This window comes from Lutra lutra, chromosome 3, assembly GCF_902655055.1.
Source record: "Lutra lutra chromosome 3, mLutLut1.2, whole genome shotgun sequence".
Lineage (NCBI taxonomy): Eukaryota > Metazoa > Chordata > Mammalia > Carnivora > Mustelidae > Lutra > Lutra lutra.
This window is the reverse complement of record NC_062280.1, coordinates 101,693,166-101,713,390: the sequence shown is the minus strand read 5'-3', so window position 1 is coordinate 101,713,390 and position 20,225 is coordinate 101,693,166. Positions and strand designations below refer to the sequence as shown.

Genomic DNA, 20,225 nt, shown 5'->3' with positions numbered 1-20,225 from the left:
ATTTGTATTTCCCTCATGCGGTGTGATGTTGAGCATTTTCTCATGTGTCTGTTGGCCATTTGGATGTCTTCTTTGCAGAAATGTCTGTTCATGTCTTCTGCCCATTTCTTGATTGGATTATTTGTTCTTTGGGTGTTGAGTTTGATAAATTCTTTTTTTTTTTTTTTTAAAGATTTTATTTATTTATTTGACAGAGAGAAATCACAAGTAGGCAGAGAGGCAGGCAGAGAGAGAGGAGGAGGCAGGCTCCCTGCTGAGCAGAAAGCCTGATGCGGGGCTCGAACCCAGGACCTGGGATCATGACCTGAGCCGAAGGCAGCGGCTTAACCCACTGAGCCACCCAGGCGCCCCAGAGTTTGATAAATTCTTTACAGATTTTGGATACTAGCCCTTTATTTGATCTGTCATTTGCAAGTATCTTTTCCCATCCTGTCAGTTGTCTTTTGGTTTTGTTAACTGTTTCCTTTGCTATGCAAAAGCTTTTTATCTTGATGAAGTCCCAATAGTTCATTTTTGCCCTTGCTTCCCTTGCCTTTGGTGATATTTCCAGGAAGAAGTTCTGTGGCTGATGTTAAAGAGGTTGCTACCTGTGTTCTCCTCAAGGATTTTGATGGGGTCCATCTCACATTGAGATCTTTCATCCATTTTGAGTCTATTTTTGTATGTGGTATAAGGAAATGGTCCAGTTTCATTCTTCTGCATGTGGCTGTCCCAATTTTTTCCAACACCATTTGTTGAAGAGACTGTCTTTTTTCCATTGGACATTGTTTCCTACTTTGTCAAAGATTAGTTGACCATAGAGTTGAGGGTCCATTTCTGGGCTCTCTATTCTGTTCCACTGATCTATTTGTCTGTTTTTGTGCCAGTACCATACTGTTTTGATGATTACAGCTTTGTAATAGAGCTTGAAGTATGGAATTGTGATGCCGCCAACTTTGGTTTTCTTTTTCAACATTCCTCTGTCTATTCGCGGTCTTTTCTGGTTCCATATACATTTTTGGATTATTGGTTCCATATACATTTTTGGATTATTTGTTCCATTTCTTTGAAAAAAAGTTAATGGTATTTTGATAGGGATTGCATTAAACATGTAAATTGTGGGGCGCCTGGCTGGCTCAGTATTTAAGCATCTCCCTTTGGCTCAGGTCATGATCCCAGGGTCCTGGGACTGAGCCCCGCATGGGGCTTCCTGTTCGGTGGGAAGCCTGCCTTTCCCTGTCCCACTCCCCCTGCTTGTGTTCCTTCTCTCGCTGTGTCTCTCTCTGTCAAATAAATAAATAAAAATCTTTTAAAAAATGTAGATTACTCTAGGTAGCATAGACATTTTCACAATATTTGTTCTTTCAACCCATGAGCATGGATCATTTTTCCATTTCTTTATGTCTTCCTCAGTTTCTTTCATGAGTACTTTATAGTATTCTGAGTATGGATTCTTTGTCGCTTTGGTTAGATTTATTCCTAGGTATCTTATGGTTTGGGGCACAATTGTAAATGGGATTGACTCCGTAATTTCTCTTTCTTCTGTCTTGGTGTATAGAAATGCAACTGATTTTTGTGCATTGATTTTATATCCTGACACTTTACTGAATTCCTGTGAGTTCTAGCAGTTTTGGGGTGGAGTCTTTTGGGTTTTCCACATAAAGTATCATATCATCTGCAAAGAATGATAGTTTGACTTCTTTTCTGATTCAGATGCCTTTAATTTCTTTTTGTTGTCTGATTGCTGAGGCTAGGACTTCTAGTACTATGATGAATAGCAGTGGTGATAATGGACACTCCTGCCATATTCCGGACCTTAAAGGAAATGCTCTCAGTTGTTCCCCATTGAGAATGATATTTGCTGTTGGTTTTTCATAGATAGTTCTTATGATATTGAGATATGTACCCTGTATCCCTACACTGTGAAGAGTTTTGATCAAGAAGGGATGCTATACATTGTCAAATGCTTTTTCAGCATCTATTAATATGGTCATTGTTCTTTCTTTTATTAATATATCACATTGATTTGCAGATGTTGAACCAACCTTGCAGCACAGGAATAAATCCCACTTGGTCATGGTCCTTTTAATGTACTATTGGATCCTTCAAGCTAGTATTTTGGTGAGAATTTTTGCATCTGTGTTCACCAGGGACATTGGTCTGTAATTCTCCTTTTTGATGGGGTCTTTGTCTGGTTGTGGGATCAAAGTAATGCTGGCCTCATAAAATGAGTTTGGAAGTTTTCCTTCCCTTTCTATTTTTTGGAACAGTTTTAGGAGAATAGGTATTAATTCCTATTTAAATGTTTGGTAGATTTCCCCTGGGAAGCCATCTGGCCCTTGGCTCTTGTTTGTTAGGAGATTTTTGATGACTGCTTCAATCTCCTTACTGGTTATGGGTCTGTTCAGGTTTTCTGTTTCTTTCTGTTTCAGTTTTGGTAGTTAATAGTCTCTAGGAATGCATCCATTTCTTCTGTATTCTCAAATTTGCTGGTATATAGTTACTCATAATATGTTCTTATAATTTGTATTTCTTTGGTGTTGGCTGTCATCTCTCCTTTTTCATTCATGATTTTATTAATTTGGGTCCTTTCTCTTTTCTTTTTGATAAGTCTGGCCAGGGGTTTATCAATCTTATTAATTCTTTCAAAGAACCAGCTCCTAGTTTTGTTGATCTGTTCTACTGTTCTTTTGGTTTCTATTTCATTGATTTTTGCTCTGATTATTATTTCTCTTTTCTGGCTGGATTTAGACTTTATTTGCTGTTCTTTCTCCAGCTCCTTTAGGTATAGGGTTAGGTTGTGTATTTGAGACCTTTCTTGTTTCTTGAGAAAGGCTTGTATTGCTATATAATTTCATCTCAGAGCCACCTTTGCAGTATCCCAAAAATTCTGAAGAGTCATGTTTTTGTTTTTTCCATGAATTTTTAAAATTCTTCTTTAATTTCCTGGTTGACCCATTCATTCTTTAGTAGGATGCTCTTTAGCCTCCATGCATTTGAGTTCCTTCCAACTTTTCTCTTGTTGAGTTCTACTTTCAAAGCATTGTGGTCTGAAAATATGCATGGAATTATCTCAGTCTTTTGGTACCAGTTGAGACCTGATTTGTGACCAGAATGTGATCTATTCTGGAGAATGTTCTAGGTGTACTAGGGAAGAATATGTATTCTGTTGGTTTGGGATGGAATGTTCTGAATATATCTGTGATGTCCCTCTGGTCCAGTGTGTCCTTTAAGGCCTTTATTTCCTTGTTGATCTTTTGCTTAGAGGATCTGTCCATTTCAGTGAGGGGGTGTTAAAACCCCCTAATATTATTGTATTATTATTAATGTGTTTCTTTTATTTTGTTATTAATTGGTTTATATAATTGGCTGATCCCATGTTAGGGGCATAAATATTTAAAAGTGCTAGATCTTCTTCTTGTATAGACCCTTTAAGTATGGTATGTCCTTCCTCCTCTCTTATTATAGTCTTTGACTTAAAATCTAATTTATCTGGTATAATTTATCTGGTATAAGGATTGCCACCCCAGCTTTCTTTTGATGTCCATTAGCACAATAAATTGTTTTCCACCCCCTTACTTTAAATCTGGAGGTGTCTTTGGGTCTAAAATGAGTTTCTTGCAGACAACATATCGATGGGTCTTATTTTTTATTCCATTCTGATACTCTGTATCTTTTGATTGGGGCATTTATCCTATTTACATTCAGGTTAACAATTGAAAGGTATGGATTTAGTTCCATTGTATTGCCTATAACGTGACTGATACTGTATATTGTCTTCGTTCCTTTCTGGTCTGTTACTTTTAGGTTCTCTATTTGTTTAGAGGATCCCTTTCAATATTTCCTGCAGGGCTGGTTTGGTATTTGCAAATTCTTTTAGTTGTTGTTTTTCCTGGAAGGTTTTTTTGTTTGTTTGTTTTTTATCTCTCCTTCTATATTCATTGACAGCCTAGCTGGATATAGTATTGTTGGCTGCATATGTTTCTTGTTTAGTGCTCTGAATATATCATTCCATCCGTTTTTGGCCTTCCAGGTCTCTGTGGATAGGTCTTCTGCCAGTTTATTATTTCTGCCATTGTATGTTATGTATCTCTTGTCTCCATCGTGCTTACAGGATTTTTTGTCACTGAGACCTGTAAGTTTTAATAGATGATGGGGCGTTGACCTGTTTTTATTGATTTTTATTTTGAGGGGGGGTTCTCTGTGCCTCCTGGATTTTTATTCTTGTTCCCTTCCCCAATTAAGGAAATTCTCTGCTATAATTTATTCCAATATATCTTCTTCCCCCCTCCTCTCTTTCTTCTTCTTCTGGATCCCAATTATTCTAATATTGTCTCATCTTATGGTATCACTTATTTCTTGAATTCTCTCCTTGTGGTCCAGTAGTTTTTTCTTTTTTTCAGCTTTTTAATTTTCTACCATTTGATCTTCTATATCACTAATTCTCCCTTCTGCCTCATTTATCTTAGCGACTCAGAGCCTCCATTTTTTTTATTATACCTCATTAATAGCTTTTTTTTTTTTTTAATTTCAACTTGGTTAGATTTTAGTCCTTTTATTTCTCCAGAAAGGGATTTTATTTCTCCAGAAAAGGATTCTCTAGTATCTTCTGTGCTTTTTTTCAGGCCCAGCTAGCATCTTTTTTTTTTTTTTTAAAGATTTTATTTATTTATTTGACAGAGAGATCACAAGCAGGCAGAGAGGCAGGCAGAGAGAGAGGAGGAAGCAGGCTCCCCGCTGAGCAGAGAGCCCGATGCGGGGCTCGATCCCAGGACTCTAAGATCATGACCTGAGCCGAAGGCAGCGGCTTAACCCACTGAGCCACCCAGGCGCCCCCAGCTAGCATCTTGATAATCATCATTCTGAACTCTGGTTCTGACATCTTACTAATTTCTATAATGATTAGTTACTTAGCCATCAGTACTGCCTCTTTTTCCTTTCTTTTTTTTTTTTTTTCAGGTGAGTTTTTCCACCTTGTCATTTTATCTAGATAAGAATAGATGAATGAGATAACAAAATACTAAAAGGGTAGCAACGACCACAGAAAAATGTACACTAACCAAATCAGAAGAGAGCTGAAAACGAGCCGAGGAGAAAGTAGAAAGGAAACATACACATGCGCGCGCACACACACACACACACACACATGATTAGAAAACGGCCACACACTTGATTTTGGGTGTTTTTTGGTATTTTAGAAGAAACTGCCTCCCCAAATTTTAAAGAAAGAAAAAATAAACACCCAAAAATAAGGGTAAACACAATGAAGGGATGGAATATGATTATAAAGATGAAAATTGAAAAAAGATTCTAAAAAAGAAATTGGTAGGATAAATTGGTTGAAAAAGAAGGAAGAAAAAGGAAAAAAAATGTGATCAGGGTGGAGACTAGAACAAAGCATATGGCTTTGTTTTAGGGTATATTTTGATCTCTTGGAAGAAACTGTATCCCCAAATTTTAACGAAAAACTTATATGTATACAAAAAGTAAGGTTAAATACAACGAAGGGATAGAATATAACAATGAAAATTTTAAAAGATTTGTAAAAAGGTATTGATAAAAGTTTAAAAAGGTTAAAATAGGAAAGAGGAAAAATTTTTTAAAAACTAAAAAATTTTAAAAACAAAATTTAAAAAAAATTTAACTGTGAAACACTAAAGAATCATGGGGAAAAGGCCGTGAATTCTGTGTGCTGCATTTCCCCTAGCTCTGGAGTTTCATTAAATCTGCAGACTGCTTTGGGTAGTATGGACGTTTTAACAATATTTGTTCTTCCAATCCATGAGCATGGAATATCTTTCCGTTTCTTTGTGTCTTCAGTTTCTTTCATCAGTGTTTTATGGTTTTCAGAGTACAGGTGTTTCACATTCTTGGTTCATTTTATTCTATGACTTTTATTATTTTGGGTGCATTTTTAAGTGGGATTGCTTATTTAATTTCTCTTTGCTGCTTTATTAGTAGTGTATAGAAATGGAACAGATTTCTGTATATTGATTTTCTATCTGCAACCTTAAATTCATTTAACAGTTCTAGTAGTTTTTGGTGGGGTGTTGGGTTTTCTGTATGTAGTATCATGTCATCTGCAAATAGTGAACATTTTACTTCTTCCTTAACAACGTGGATGTTTTTCATCTCTTTGTCTGATTGCTGTAGCTAGGATTTCCAGTATTATATTGAATAAAAGTGGTGGGAATGGACTTCCTGTGTTGTTTCTGATCTTAGGGAAACTGCTCTCAGTTTTTCATCATTGAGGATAATGTTAGTTTTTCGGATAAGGCTAGTTTTTCATATATGATATGGGGTTTTCATATAATGCCTTTATTATGTTCAGGTGTGTTCCCTTTAAACCTACTTTGTTGAGGGTTTCTATCACATTGTACTTTGTCAAATGCTTTTTCTACATCTATTGAAACGATACAGTTTTTAATCCTGTATCTTTGTGATGTATAACATTGATAACTTTGTGATTGTTGAATTACCCATGCATCCTGGCAATAAAACCCACTTGATCATTTTTTTAATGTATTGTTGGATTTGGTTGGCTAGTATTTTGTTGAGGATTTTTGCATCTATGGTCTTCAGCGATGTTGGCCTGTAATTCTTTTTTTTTTTTTTTTTTTTGTAGTGTCTTTATCTAGTTTTGGTGTCAGGGTAATGCTAGCCTCATGAAATGCTTGCCTTATGGAATGAAACTAGGCAGATTTCCTTCCTCTGTGTGTGGGGGGGTTTTGTTTGTTTTTTGTGGGTTTTTTTGTTTTGTTTTTGGAGTAGTTTGAGAGGAATTTCTTTAAGTGTTCGGTACAATTCACCTGTAAAGCTGTCTGGTTCTGGACTTGTTTGGAGTTTTTTGATTAGCGATTCAGTTTCATTGCTGGTTTTTGTTATGTTCAGATTTTCAATTTCTTCCTGATGCAGTTATGGGAGATTATATATTTCTAGGAATTCATGTTTTTCCTCTAGGTTGTCCTATTTGGTGGCATGTAATCTTTAATATTCTCTCATAATCCTTTTTATATTTATGGTTATCAGTTATTTCTCTTTCTTTTCTGATTTTAAGTCCTCTGTGTATTTATTTGCTTATTGATTTATTGATTTTGATGAGTACTATTACAGCTTTATCAATTTTATCAGTCTTTTCAATTACCTGGCTCCTGGGAAACTCATTTTATATCACCTTTTAATCTTAATGCTAGCCTCCCTGGATAGAGCATTTTTTCTGCAAAAAAAAATTTTTTTCAACATTTGAATACATCATGTCACTCCCCTCTGACCTGCAAAGTTTCTTGCTGAAAAATTAGGTGATAACCTTAAGGGGTTTCTCTGGTGTAGAACTGTTTTCTTTTCTCTTGTTGCTTTTAATATTCTCTTTATTGCTACTTTTTGCCATTTCAGTTAGTTTGTGTCTTGCTGTGGGCCTTCTTGGATTTAGTTCAAAGGGGGCTGTCTGTGCCTCTTGATTCTGGATGTCTGTTTCCTTCCTTAAATTTGGGAAGTTTTTATCTGTTCCTTCAGATAAATTTTCTGTACCATTTACTTTCTCTCTACTACTGGGATACCTATAATGTGAATGCTGTTACATTTGGTGTTAAGTTTGTTCTTGTTTTGTGTACCTTTTTTTTCTCACCTGCTTAGTTTGAATGCTTTCAATTTCTCTGTCCTCTGGGTCAGTGATCCGTTTTTCTTTCTATAGTTTACTGTTTATTCCAACTATTGTATTTTTAATTCCATTTATTGAGCTCCTGATTGTATTTTTTTTCCATGTGTTTTCTCTTTAAGTTTCTTAATGATGTCTTCTACTCTTTTCTCAGGTCCAGTAAATATCTTTATGATTTGCTTTAAATTCTCTATTGGGTGTATTACTTGTGTCTATTTCAGTTAGGTCATTTGTTGTGATTTTGTTCTTTTCAAAGACCTACTTCCTTTTCTAACTTCTCATTTTGTCTAAATCTTTGTGTATGTTTTTATATGCTAGGAAAGTCAGCTGTGTCTCCTGCCTTATGAAGGAGGTTCTATACTGCAGTGTCCCCACTTCCCCTGACACTTGAGGGGTGATTTCTGTGTGTGTTGTGCATGCCCAGCCGTTGTGGTTGAGTTGCTTTTTCCTTCAGTCTTGTCATCTGCAATGGCTCTCTTTGCCTGTTGAGGGCAGTGTTTGGGCTCTTTTGTGTTATTGGGCCATTCTCCAGCTGCCCTGGGCTTGAGTTGTGTCTGACCAACCATTTGCCAGAGATAATAGTAGCACCAAACTTCGGGATGCTTACCTGTTTTGTCCCCTGAGAAGCTTTTGTGGGCGGGGACTGCAGTCAAACCAGCTCTCTGTCTCTTGCCCACTGCTGGGGCCACAGCTGGAATGGTGTGTGTGGTTATGTTCCCCCGTTCCTGTGTCACTTTGGAGTGATTCTGGCCCCTGTTGGGGTTGCTTGTGCATTGCTAGGCTTGCAGCACCTCTTTGGAGGGTCTCTGGCTAAGAGTATTTTGGAGGGGTTGGCTCTGCTGAGGGCAAGGTCCACAAACTGGGGGGAGGAGGGGACCTGCACTTACTAGGATTAAGGCCTGCCTTGCTGGAGAGGGCAGATCTGAAGTGCAGGGGGTGAGGGAGGTGCAGAACATGCAGTATTAGCAAGGGGCAAGTTCTGCGCTTCTCTGATTCCTGCAGATGACCCTGTGTTTGCGCTGGGAGGTGGGAGTAGGTAATGGTGCCGACCAGCTCCTTTGTTTCTGAAGAAGTCTTAAGGATCCCTGCCCTTCAATCACACTCATGAGATGAGTAAAGAAAGCTCCCTTCTGATGCCCCAAACATTTTTCAAACTGCTGCTTCTATGCTATATCTCTGCAGGCTATTTGTTGTGCTGTCTCTTTAAGGGTGGGGACTCAGTTTCCTCTTGCTCAGCCCTCCCAGAGCTGAGCCCACTGATTTTTATAGTTTCAGGTTTTTTGTCCCATTGGTTGTAATGGAAATTCAGCCCCTCTGGCTTTCAAAGCCAAATGTTTGGAGAGTCTACACAGGGAAGACAAATTGCCATGTATGAGAATGTTTCTCTCCCCTCTCCATTCCAGCAACATCCCTCCTTCCTACCCACAGACAGTCCCATGGATCCCTTTAGTTGTGGAGTTTGTTCTCCTGGTCTTCCTGTCATTTTCTGGGTTATTTATACTGACGTGAATGTTACTAGCTGTACCCCTGAGATGCACTGTGCTTAGGGTTGTCTTATTCTGCCATCTTCTCTGGAATTCTGCCATCATCATTTTAAAGATTTTGCTCTATTTGTCTTTCCCTTTCTTTCCTTTTTATTTATTTTTTTTTTCTGATAAGACTTTTGCAGTAATTCTTGTCTTAATTACCATTTATATAATGTTTGGATATATAGATGTCCTTTTATTTTTGGTGACTTAAGGTTTAATTTGCTTTGTTTTTAAATTACCTTTTCTATTGGGATACATTTTGCTTGAGGTTTGTTGAGCAATTTTATATGTTTCATCTTATTTGTATTTGACCAAATATTGGATTTCATCAAATATTTCTTATGTGCCTCCCCTTCTGACTCTAAGTAAAAACATTGTGGGTGTGTATGTATGTGTATACACACATATATATACTTGCATTAACTTAGGCTCTGTTCATTTCTTTTATTCTTTTTCTATTTCTGAAAGTTTCTATTGATAAAGTTTCAAGTTCACTGATCTTTTTTCTATAGTGTCTAATTTGCTTTTAGTCTTTTCCAGTGAAATTTTTATTTCCAGTATTTTAAGTTCATTTAGTTCCTTTTAAAAATATTCCATTTATATTTACACCGTATTCATTCATTTCAAAATCATATTTATAATAGCTGGTTTATTTGTATTTGTCAGAAGGTTCCATCTCTCTCATTTCTGAGTCTCTCTTTATTCGTAGCAGCTTTTTTTCCCAGTTATGAATCACATTTTCCTCACTTCCTTCCTTCCTTCCTCACACACCCAGTAATGTTTTACTGGATTTTGACCCATTGTGACTTACAGTGTTTTGTGGATTTTGTTCTGTTATTTTGGAAATTGTTGGATTTTGTTCCAGTAAGTGTATAGGCTCTCTGCAGGGCAGCTAAATCATTTTAAGACTTTTAAAAATATCTTACTTTGTGTAGGTTTGGGTGATTTCTGCTGTGTGGCTAGTGTAGCTCTACTACAAAGGCATGACTCTGGTGGGCTATCTCCTACACATTCCAGTATTCTGCCTGGTTGGAACTTTTAGCACATGCCAGCGCTCTTTAAGCTCTGTCCTTTGTCATTTACATGCTTAGCTAGGGGTTTTTTACAGTAGACTCAGGATGATTCCCTGAAGCCCTATTAAGATTTCTGGGCATTTTCTCTATTTCTCTATTTTCTCTATTTCTCTATTTCTCCTCTCCAGTGTATTTGTCCATGTTCTCAACATTCCAAAAACTTCAAACCTTCTGAACTCCAATGGCCATTCTCATTCTGACTCTGAGACTCTGACTCTGAGATACCATTACATTCTTCTTGGATTGTTCCTCATTGCACTGAAATTCCTAAAATGATTCCAGCCAGAAAGCCAGAGCAATTAAAACATTAATCTCAATTGTCTCCCTTCTTCCAGGAATGAGAGTCCCATCTTGACTGTCCCAATGCTTGAAAATTATTTTTTTACATATTTTATCCAGTTTTTCTCCCCCTCCCCCTTACTTTCTGGCAACAGGCCATTTCTACTTTCAGTTATTCCATGACCAGATCACAAATTTATTTGTTTGTTTATTTATTTATTGCAAGAATAGTCTTTTATTTGACAGAGAGAAATCACAAGCAGGCAGAGAGGCAGGCAGAGAGAGAGAGGAGGAAGCAGGCTCCCTGCCAAGCAGAGAGCCCGATGTGGGACTCGATCCCAGGACCCTGAGATCATGACCTGAGCCGAAGGCAGAGGCTTAACCCACTGAGCCACCTAGGCGCCCCACAAATTTATTTTTTTAATTATCAGTGGCTTATCACCGATAATCCACTGTTAAATCCAAACTCCTTAGCTTGCCCCTATCACCTATATCCCTTTTTTTTTTTTTTCCTTAAATGCTTTGTTCTAGCCACATAGGACAACCTTTATCTTGCAAGTTTAAATATTTTCCTGTCTTCTTTTTAGTACATTCACATTCTTTTGCCTTTCTACTGACGTGCTCTCTTGGAATTATGTCCATTTCTATTAGAGAAATTACCATATTCTATTAGAACCATCTAACATTCTCCTGTCATGTACTCTAAATTCTACATGTGATTTCAGGCACACCAAACCACATCTTTTGTAAGTAAGTGTCATCCCCTACAATACAAATTTGGGAAATTAGATGTTGTCAGAGGTTTATTCTATCCCTAAAATGTAAGAAGTTTCAGATTATCCAAATCCTTTATTTTCAAGGAACTGATCCTAAACATTTGGTTATAAAATTTAAAATGTGAACACCTAAACTCTGTATACTTTCATTAAAGACTCAGCATTTATAACCTAAGAACTATCATAAAAATGCAGGAAGCCGCTATCGCCTGATATTTGCTAACTACAATGAAGACAGTTTTTTGAAGAATAAATCTTAGTAAATTTTTACCTTTATACCTCTAATTACAGATCATCTTGTTGGCTGTTTTTTTTTTTTAAATAAATGAATAATTTGACAGTTGAACAAATGGATACAGCCAGAGGCACCAATCTGAGTATAATATACTAATAATTTCTCATGGTTTCTCTTAATTATCAAATGTCAGTGGCAAAAAATAAACCTAATTACATGTAAACTAATTACATGAATAGAGGGGCAGCTGAGAAATTTTTACTTCTAAATCAAAGACTACTCATTTATTCTTGGGGAAAAAAAGCAATCCATGGTCACATGGAAATAAGTTCTTTTTAAGCAAAGGAAATATTTAAAGCCATTTTGAAAATGTTAAGAGCAGAGAGCTTTTTCTCCATGATAAATTTGCAAAACATGTAAACACATTTTTTTTTTTTTTTTTGGTGAAACAGTGTGAAGAGGAAGAAATGTTAAGGCACGGTTTTAAACGTGGAACAGAAAAGAGAAGAAAATGAAAACAAAACTGAGAAGAAAGGGAGAGGTAAGAAACTAGAAGAGAGAAAAAAAGTAAAGGGGAATGAGAACAAGAGATGGGATGGAGAAAAAGGAAACAAAGCATATATGCAAAATTAAGGAGAAAGAAAATGGTAATGATATGAGACAGAGGACTTGAAATACTAAAAGTAAAATTTTCCTATTTATACCTAGTCTCAACTCACTGAGCATTTTAATGAAGGGTTTCTTTTTCATTAAAAAAGTAATATATGGAAAAAAAAGTAATACTTGTTCATTGTAGAACATAAGGCAAATACTCAAGAAGAACAAAAATCACCTGGAGGGCTGCTAGCCAAATGCAAGAATTTTAACTGTATTACTTTTTGAAAGTTTTAAATGCATTTTCAGTTTTGTTAGAGTGGCATAAACATTTGGACTCCTTAATCACTTGTAACTATAGCTTAAACTTTTTTTTTTTTTTAGATTTTACTTACTTGTTATTAACATATAATGTATTATTTGTTTCAGCGGTACAGGTCTGTGATTCATCAGTCTTACACAATTCACACCGCTCACCCTAGCACACACCCTCCCAAATGTCCATCACCCAGCCACCCCAACCCTCCCACCCCCCTCCACTCTAGCAAGACTCAGTTTGTTTCCCGAAATTAAGAGTCTCTTATGGTTTATCTCCCTCTTTGGTTTCATCTTGTTTCATTTTTTCCTCTCATCCCCTGTGATCCTCTGCCTTGTTTCTCAAATTCCAATGTTTTACTCTGCATTTCTTCAATAACTATTGGGTTTAAAGGCGTCCAGGTTAAATATTTTCATTTTTAAATTTCCTTTGTATACCCTATTCTACTTCATGTGCCCCCCAAATGTGTTCTAATTAATTCATTAACAAAGATTAATCCATAATTCATTAACCAGAAGATTTACTTGAACCTGAATGTCTTTCAAAAAAGAAAATTAAGCACCTGACCACTGCTCACTTCTGTTTTTCTGGATGCTGAGATGATGCTTATAAGTGGGAAAATTAGAAAATGTTTCATTATTTGCAGCAGAAATTACTAGGAAACAACAGTAGAAAAAAGTTAATTAAAATCAGATTGGAATTTTTTAAAAAATTATTTTGGCATAATATGCAATATAACACAAATAGTTCCCATTTATTTAGTGCATCCTATGTTGCAAATATATCTCATCTTCATAAAAAATTCATTTGCTAATTTGCCTACAAGGAAATTGATCCTATGAGATATTAACTTGTTTCAGATCTCACAAAAGGTATATAATGAACTCATTTTGTATACTATTTTTTTAATATACTGATTTTTTAATCTATAAAATCCAACCTTCTGTTTTATCCAATATACTTTTATTGTTACTATTGCTGTTAATACTAAATACATTTCATTTGCTCACCACAACCTCTTTTAAGTTTTATACTGTTAGTAGAAACTAAACAATGTACTCACCTATTTCCAACCACACAAAACCCCATTACAAATTTAGCACTTTTTTTTTCTAGAACAGGAGGAAGTCTCCATATATTGATATTTGAAGAGTATCAATGATCTTACTCTGTTCTCTAAAAATAACATTGTCCTTCAACATTACAGTCTTATGCCTGCATCTTAGTAAGTCTATACATCTAAGTAAAACTACTTAAATACAGGATGTGAAAGACAAAAAACAATAGAATAAGATGCCCTCATATGGTAGTGATAATGAGAGAGGGAAGCTGGAGGGAATCTATTTTAGAAAGGCTAGGTCTCTGTTTTTGTGCTAGGCCCCATTTCTATATTTTGCCCCTGAACAAGCCAAAGAAACTATGTTCTCACTTCAGGGGGAAAGCAGGAAAGTGAATCATTCTCTGAGTTTTGTCCTAGGCCCCAAGCATGTAATGACCTCTAAGAAGAGCTGGATCCCAAACGTGTTCCAGGAAGTTTGCTTCCAACAAACTTCTGCTGACACTGGCATCAATACCTTCTACCTTCGATGATTCATGAAATAACATCTATTACTCACCTGTTATCACCTTTAATTGGACCTACCCTGGATTCCTAAAGGAACACACACCCTAGATCCTTTTCTAAAATAAATCTCTAATCCCAAGCACTGATGAGACTCATTCTCCTTTCTAAGTCTCCTAGACACTTTGTCTGCTATTCTTAAACTCTGTTTTCACTTTCTCCAACTCACATTTGATTTCTATCCTTTGTGAAGCCAAGGACCCTCTTGGCTGATCCTGCAGGAACCCCTCCTCCAACCTACCTTCATCAATTACAAATCCTATTTTGGAGTCAGACTACTTCTCATGATTCCTGGCTCTGCTACCTATTAGTATTAATTAAGCAAGTTATTTAACTTCCCTGTGACTCAGTTTCCTCTTCTTTAAAAGAGGATAATAAAATTAACTATGTCAGGGGGTGTGCTGAGTTCATAAATACAAGCCTAATTTATTAGATCATGGTAGCCTAATGTAAATCATTAGAGCATAAGAGTACTGATTGAGGGGCGCCTAGGTGGCTCAGTGGGTTAAGCCGCTGCCTTCGGCTCAGGTCATGATCTCAGGGTCCTGGGATCGAGTCCCGCATCGGGCTCTCTGCTCAGCAGGGAGCCTGCTTCCCTTCCTCTCTCTCTGCCTGCCTCTCTGCCTGCTTGTGATATCTGTCTGTCAAATAAATAAATAAATAAATCTTTAAAAAAAAAAAAAAAGAGTACTGATTGAATAAAATTGAAAAAAGCCAAAGAAACAAAGAAAAGAAGGCAAGAAGCAATCTGGCTATTCATTTTTACGATTACCTCAACCCTGTTTTTACTTACGTACTCTACTATAATTTCATAAACAGACTGACCATATTTTACTAGCAGTGTCCACCCAAACTTAATAGATGATGAACAGTTAAATACATAAAAGAATAAATGAATACATAAAACTAGGAAGCCCTGGATATCTGGAACAAACAGGATAGAAAACATAAAATAACATACTTTTCATATTTTTCCCAAAAGTACACAAAAAGCATTAAAGGAATAATCTTTATGAGGCCAAGGGAGAAAATGAGCCAGAGCGGTAAGAGGCCCATGGGCTGAAGTGTACCTAAATGAGCCTCATCAACCAGTTGTCCTTCAAATTAGGTAACAGTAGACACCCTGTTCCAGGCATGTGTGATCAAATTGTGGCTGTAACACAGCTCAAATCACTTGCTCAAACAGTCAAACTGATGGCATCTACACATCCTGTTCCATGCTGGAAACTACTTTGAAAAAGGTTTTGTAAGAGTATGACATTGAGAATAAGTAATACCTAAGACCAATGACCCCCATGACTATCCCACATTGTCATGTTTGTGTACTTACTTGCTGGGTTTTCCATTCTGTGTAGACTGACCACTGGGACACCTGGGCCTGGATTTTAAAAATATGTATAAATATTTTAAATACATCTAAGTAATCATTATTGGAAAGGCTACATGAAAGAGTTATTTTTTTCCAAATCGAAGCATTTCATAGTTAAAACACAATGAAACAGAAACCAGATAACCAGGCAATTAAATTTCTATAGATCCTAAATCTCTTAACAATGAAGCCATTATTTTAAAAAGTGTTTTCTAAAGACTAGATAAATTAGTTTAGCAGGACTTTGCTGATGTAAATATGTTTATTCACTTTTTTAAAACATCTGCTCTCAAACAGCCTTTCTTGATCAGGAATAAATGTTGACTCCCAATTTTCTTTTTTTTTTTTTTTCCCAATTTTTTTTCTAAATGAAGATACAACTCATAGCTTGTAAATTCATAATTTATAATTTAATGAATACATAAATTTAGAATATCAAATCATATAGCTAAAGAAAAGTTACTCATGATAGTAATAGATACTGATCAAATAAATTTCATCAGAAATCATGTGTTACCTTTACAGAGCAGTAAGAAATGTTGATTCATAGGACTGAAACTGGCATCAAAATATGTACATTGTTCTTTCATAAAATTACATGAAATGCATTGACGATTCAACAGTCCTTCAGTAGATGCACTGGGGAAAGAAAAAGAAAATTAGAAACGGTACTATTCCAGGTACTTGAATGTGTGGCATCAGTATTTAAATATTAACATAAACTGAGGAGCTCCAGCATTACTTACATTGCAGTTCCCTGTAAATGATGACTTACTGTATAAATGCAAAGTCCATTTCCATTACTAATGTTAAGACATACACATTTTTCTTCTCTATAATAAAATCATGTATGCCTAGATGTTTATAAAGTGTATGTATGTATGCATGTTTACAAATAAACTGATTTCCACAGGACTCAATGTAATTTATTCTTACCTGCCTTTTCTCTATAGATATTCCTTTAAAAACTTGTAAAAGGAATTGCCCCCAGAAACTAGCATAAACTCACCATCAATAAATATTAGTTGAAAGAGCCAATACATGTTTTCACAAGCTACACAAAGAATCAACCTCACAGTAGAATTTGGTATCAGTGTCAAATTTTTCCCACAAAATAGATGCACTGAAAATACTTGCCTTAAATATCTGCACTGAAATTTTTGGTAAAGGAATTTTTGTATGATAATACAGGATTAATGATCATACATATCTTGAGACATCAGGGAAGTAGGTAAAGAGAAAAGCAATCATTTATTTTACATAGATTCTTAAGGTTAGAGTGTTTGAGATATTTACGTAGGGTTAAATTTCCTATATAGAATCATTTATTTTATAAATAAAGATGAATTGTAAATTATGCCAACAGATGAAAATGCTGGTGAAGCTGTGTCTTAAGCTGTATCTTAAGCTTAAGAGAAAATATTCTCAATTTCATTTGGAAATGAAACAGGATTTTGGCTATACATTTGTAAATGAACCCTAGTCATTTTGATGTGCAGTAAGATGCATACACGGGGCTGGGAACAGGTGTACTGACACAGGCAACAGAAGCACCAGAAGCGGTTGAGGATCAATGTGAAGTATAGTTCATAAACTTACAATTTCACATTTGAAACCTTCTGAGTTCATTATAACCCCAAATCTTCCTTCATCGGTCAAGGCAGTTAAACACATTAACCAGTTTCACCTTTATGATAACTTACAAGGTAGTCATACCTGATTATTTTCTCCTTAAAATTGCTATGTGTGTGTATATACCCTCACACACATGCACCATAGCATTTGTCATTTTAATCATTTTTAAGTATATAGGTCAGTGTCATTAATTCTATTCAGTTTTTTGTAACCATCTCCACAGAGAGGATAAGAATGCATGCCAGTTGTCCACAGCTACTTACATTCCTTCATATAATTTTTCAGATTCAAGTTCCCCAGAGATTTGTTGGTCGTTGCTCATTATTTAGATTATGAAATTACTGAAATAAATGCCCATTTGGGGACAAAATTCTAAACTGTCTTTGGCTGCAGTTGTGATTCTGCAGAAGGGATCTCATCCCATAAATTTAGTCAACCAGTGATTATTTTTATGACCTGGACGAGACAATGATTGAGTTTTCTGGGTTAAACATTAACATTATCTAACAGTCAAGCCAACTGGCATTTGTTGAGCTATTTAAGGGGAAATTTATTGGTACTATATTTTTTAACAGCCTACTCTACTAGTACAGTTCATAGCTAGACTGACCATTCTGCCTGAGTCACTAGAAAGTGAAGACAAGCACACAAATCTAAGAAGTCATTTTGATTCAAATCACATTTTAGGCTAATAAAGGGAAGGGAGATTGAGATAGTTTCATTGGTTGAAACTGGCCAAGTCTAAGCTTCTGTCACTTTAAGAGTTTCATAAAATAAGAGAAATAAAACTTTGATGAAGTAGTTTCAGGACCTTAAAAAATGGCTCAGGACTACCAGTACTAACCAGAGTATATATTTCAAGACAGGCTTCCAGTCACCAAAAAGAAAAAGTAATCAGTACTTTAATCAAGAACTCTAAACCGAAACTAGAATCAGTCTCTTTAAATAAATAGCTATTTTTCCTTTTCTCCTAGTCTTTGAGGATATGGGTTCTGGACTCTAAGAGAAAAAACAAACAAAATACACCCCAAAAATGAACACAGAAATCACATACTGGGAGAGGCGATAAAAATGAAATGTTTGTTTCAGATGAAAGCAATTTATGCATAAATCAGTGTATATGGTGAATTAAAGGGAGTTTAGGGTGTTTTAAAAATGCATTTTTACTTTCAGAGGAAAGTCTAGGCTAGTGGGTAAGAATCAGTGGTGACACTTCTTCAAACATGATGAATTTCTACTGAGAATATGCCTTGGCAGTTTTGACACTTTAAAAATGGATCTGTGAAATGGAAATCAGAAAGTGTATGTAAAGTCTAGAATTAATAAGTTGCTTGCCAGACAAAAATAAAAGTCATTCTTGTGAGGTCCCGGTGAAAGCTTTCCAAGTGAGGAACATTTTAATACTAAATAGGTATGACCTTAAGTACCTTTATGAATACAACTTTCCATCTGGGAAAATTGGGCAGATGAAAACATTTCCCATCTACTGCTTTCTTTAAGCAATGAGCATTCCTGGCTTCAGTGACAATCTTACTAGGTTTTATACACTATGGGGGAGGGGGGGGAGAAACACTTTCCCTTGATCTACTCTTCTAAGTGTTCAAAGTGGTTTTATTTTGTTTGGGGGTAAATTACCAGTGTAAAATATCAATGCACTGAAAATTCAAAATGAGCCTTAGCAGTAGAAAAGTCCACTGAGGAAAATATATAAATGCCTATGATGTGTGTAGTTGAGAGAAGCAAGCCTTAAAACAAAACAGTAACACAAAAATGATATTTTGAGACTGCAAGCAGGTGAGGAAAAAAAAGAAGGAACAGCTAGATGGTCTTCAGGTCCAACCCTTCAGGCTCACAAAGGTTCAGAGCTGAGGGACTGGACCAAGAGTGTGAGGTTTTGTCATGTCAAAAATGAAGCTTCAGATTTTTCCATCCTATCATAAAGCTGTGTAGATGGCCATTGAGAAATCAACCTGTTCAGGGCAGTCCTTGCACCTTGCTTACCTGTACAACTGCCTCCCTCTGGGAGAAGACTCTGTGCTCAGAAAGTAACTGCCCAGGAAAGAAAACAACACAAACATCAGGCACAGATCAGTTTTTGCCAGGCTAAGTTTTCACTGGATCAAACTGTCAACAGGCAAGAGCTGTTCTATTATTCAACCACAGAACTTGGGTCCATTTGGGAAACAGCTTTTTTTTTCTCAAAATATCATACCACACTTTTCCGTGATCTCTGTCTGTGGGTCTGTGCACGTACCTGTGCAAGTGTGTCTCTGGGTGATGGATAGGGAGAATCTTTAAAGAAAAAGTTGCTCTTTACATAGCCAGGTTGTCTGGACTAGGACCACAGTAAGCAAAACATAAATCTGGCAGAAAAGATTGCATTTGACAAACCCTGACTTCCAACCTGACCAGAGAACCAAAAACACTCACATTTTTTTAGTAGTTTCATCGTATGCCAAGATCTTTATCACTTCCCAGTTTCCTGATGTCAGATGCCGCACGGTAATTTGCTCACTTTTACTCTGCAAAGAAATAGAAAATATTGATTTTCTTTTTTATTTAAACAGCATCTCTCTGGTCAACACAAAAGTACTGACTGCCTGTGTCACTTTTAATTCTATAATTCTCAGCTAACATTCAATTTCTTGTTTTCAGTCTCAAGGATGCACACACATTCCTGCAAACACTGACCAGGGTAGGATAGTGCCTTTTCTGCTATACTGTAGGAAAACCATTCAGAAAACCCCTGTAGGTGAGGCCTTCCTCTACATCATTTTGACACAGATGTCATCTTGCATTTGGTACAGATACAGGACTTTGGTAACTCTCATCTCAAATGACTGGCAACTGTGCAGTTTGGACAGCTTTAAATAAAACACTGCAGAACAAACTTTATTCTAAATATATAATAGTATATTGCATATAGTATATTACATATCCTATTATATGAAAGCATATAATACTTTCAATTTCTAGAGCATGTTAATCACTTTAAGATTTACTGTTTTCCCACAATAACTTATTGCTGAGATTAATTCATATTGATGTTTGTAGCCATAGTTTGATTTCACTGTATATTGTATTTTATATGAATATAGCAAAATTTATGTTTTACTGACAGTTGAGCATTTACAAATATTTGCTCTTAAAAACAAGTTGCCTATC

General features: G+C 36.0%; 1 protein-coding gene across 7 annotated transcripts in view; it reads right to left on the bottom strand.

The window, feature by feature from the left end:
* Positions 1-20,225, bottom strand: part of DPP10 (dipeptidyl peptidase like 10) — a 1,393,698-nt gene that overhangs the window by 40,115 nt on the left and 1,333,358 nt on the right. For all 7 annotated transcript variants that reach the window (XM_047722550.1, XM_047722553.1, XM_047722549.1 and 4 more), the window contains 4 exons: positions 19,491-19,582; positions 19,062-19,109; positions 15,943-16,064; positions 15,387-15,434 (listed from right to left, as the gene is read on the bottom strand). In XM_047722550.1, the coding sequence (XP_047578506.1) occupies positions 15,387-15,434; positions 15,943-16,064; positions 19,062-19,109; positions 19,491-19,582 (310 nt within the window). The remainder of the gene's footprint in view (positions 1-15,386; positions 15,435-15,942; positions 16,065-19,061; positions 19,110-19,490; positions 19,583-20,225) is intronic.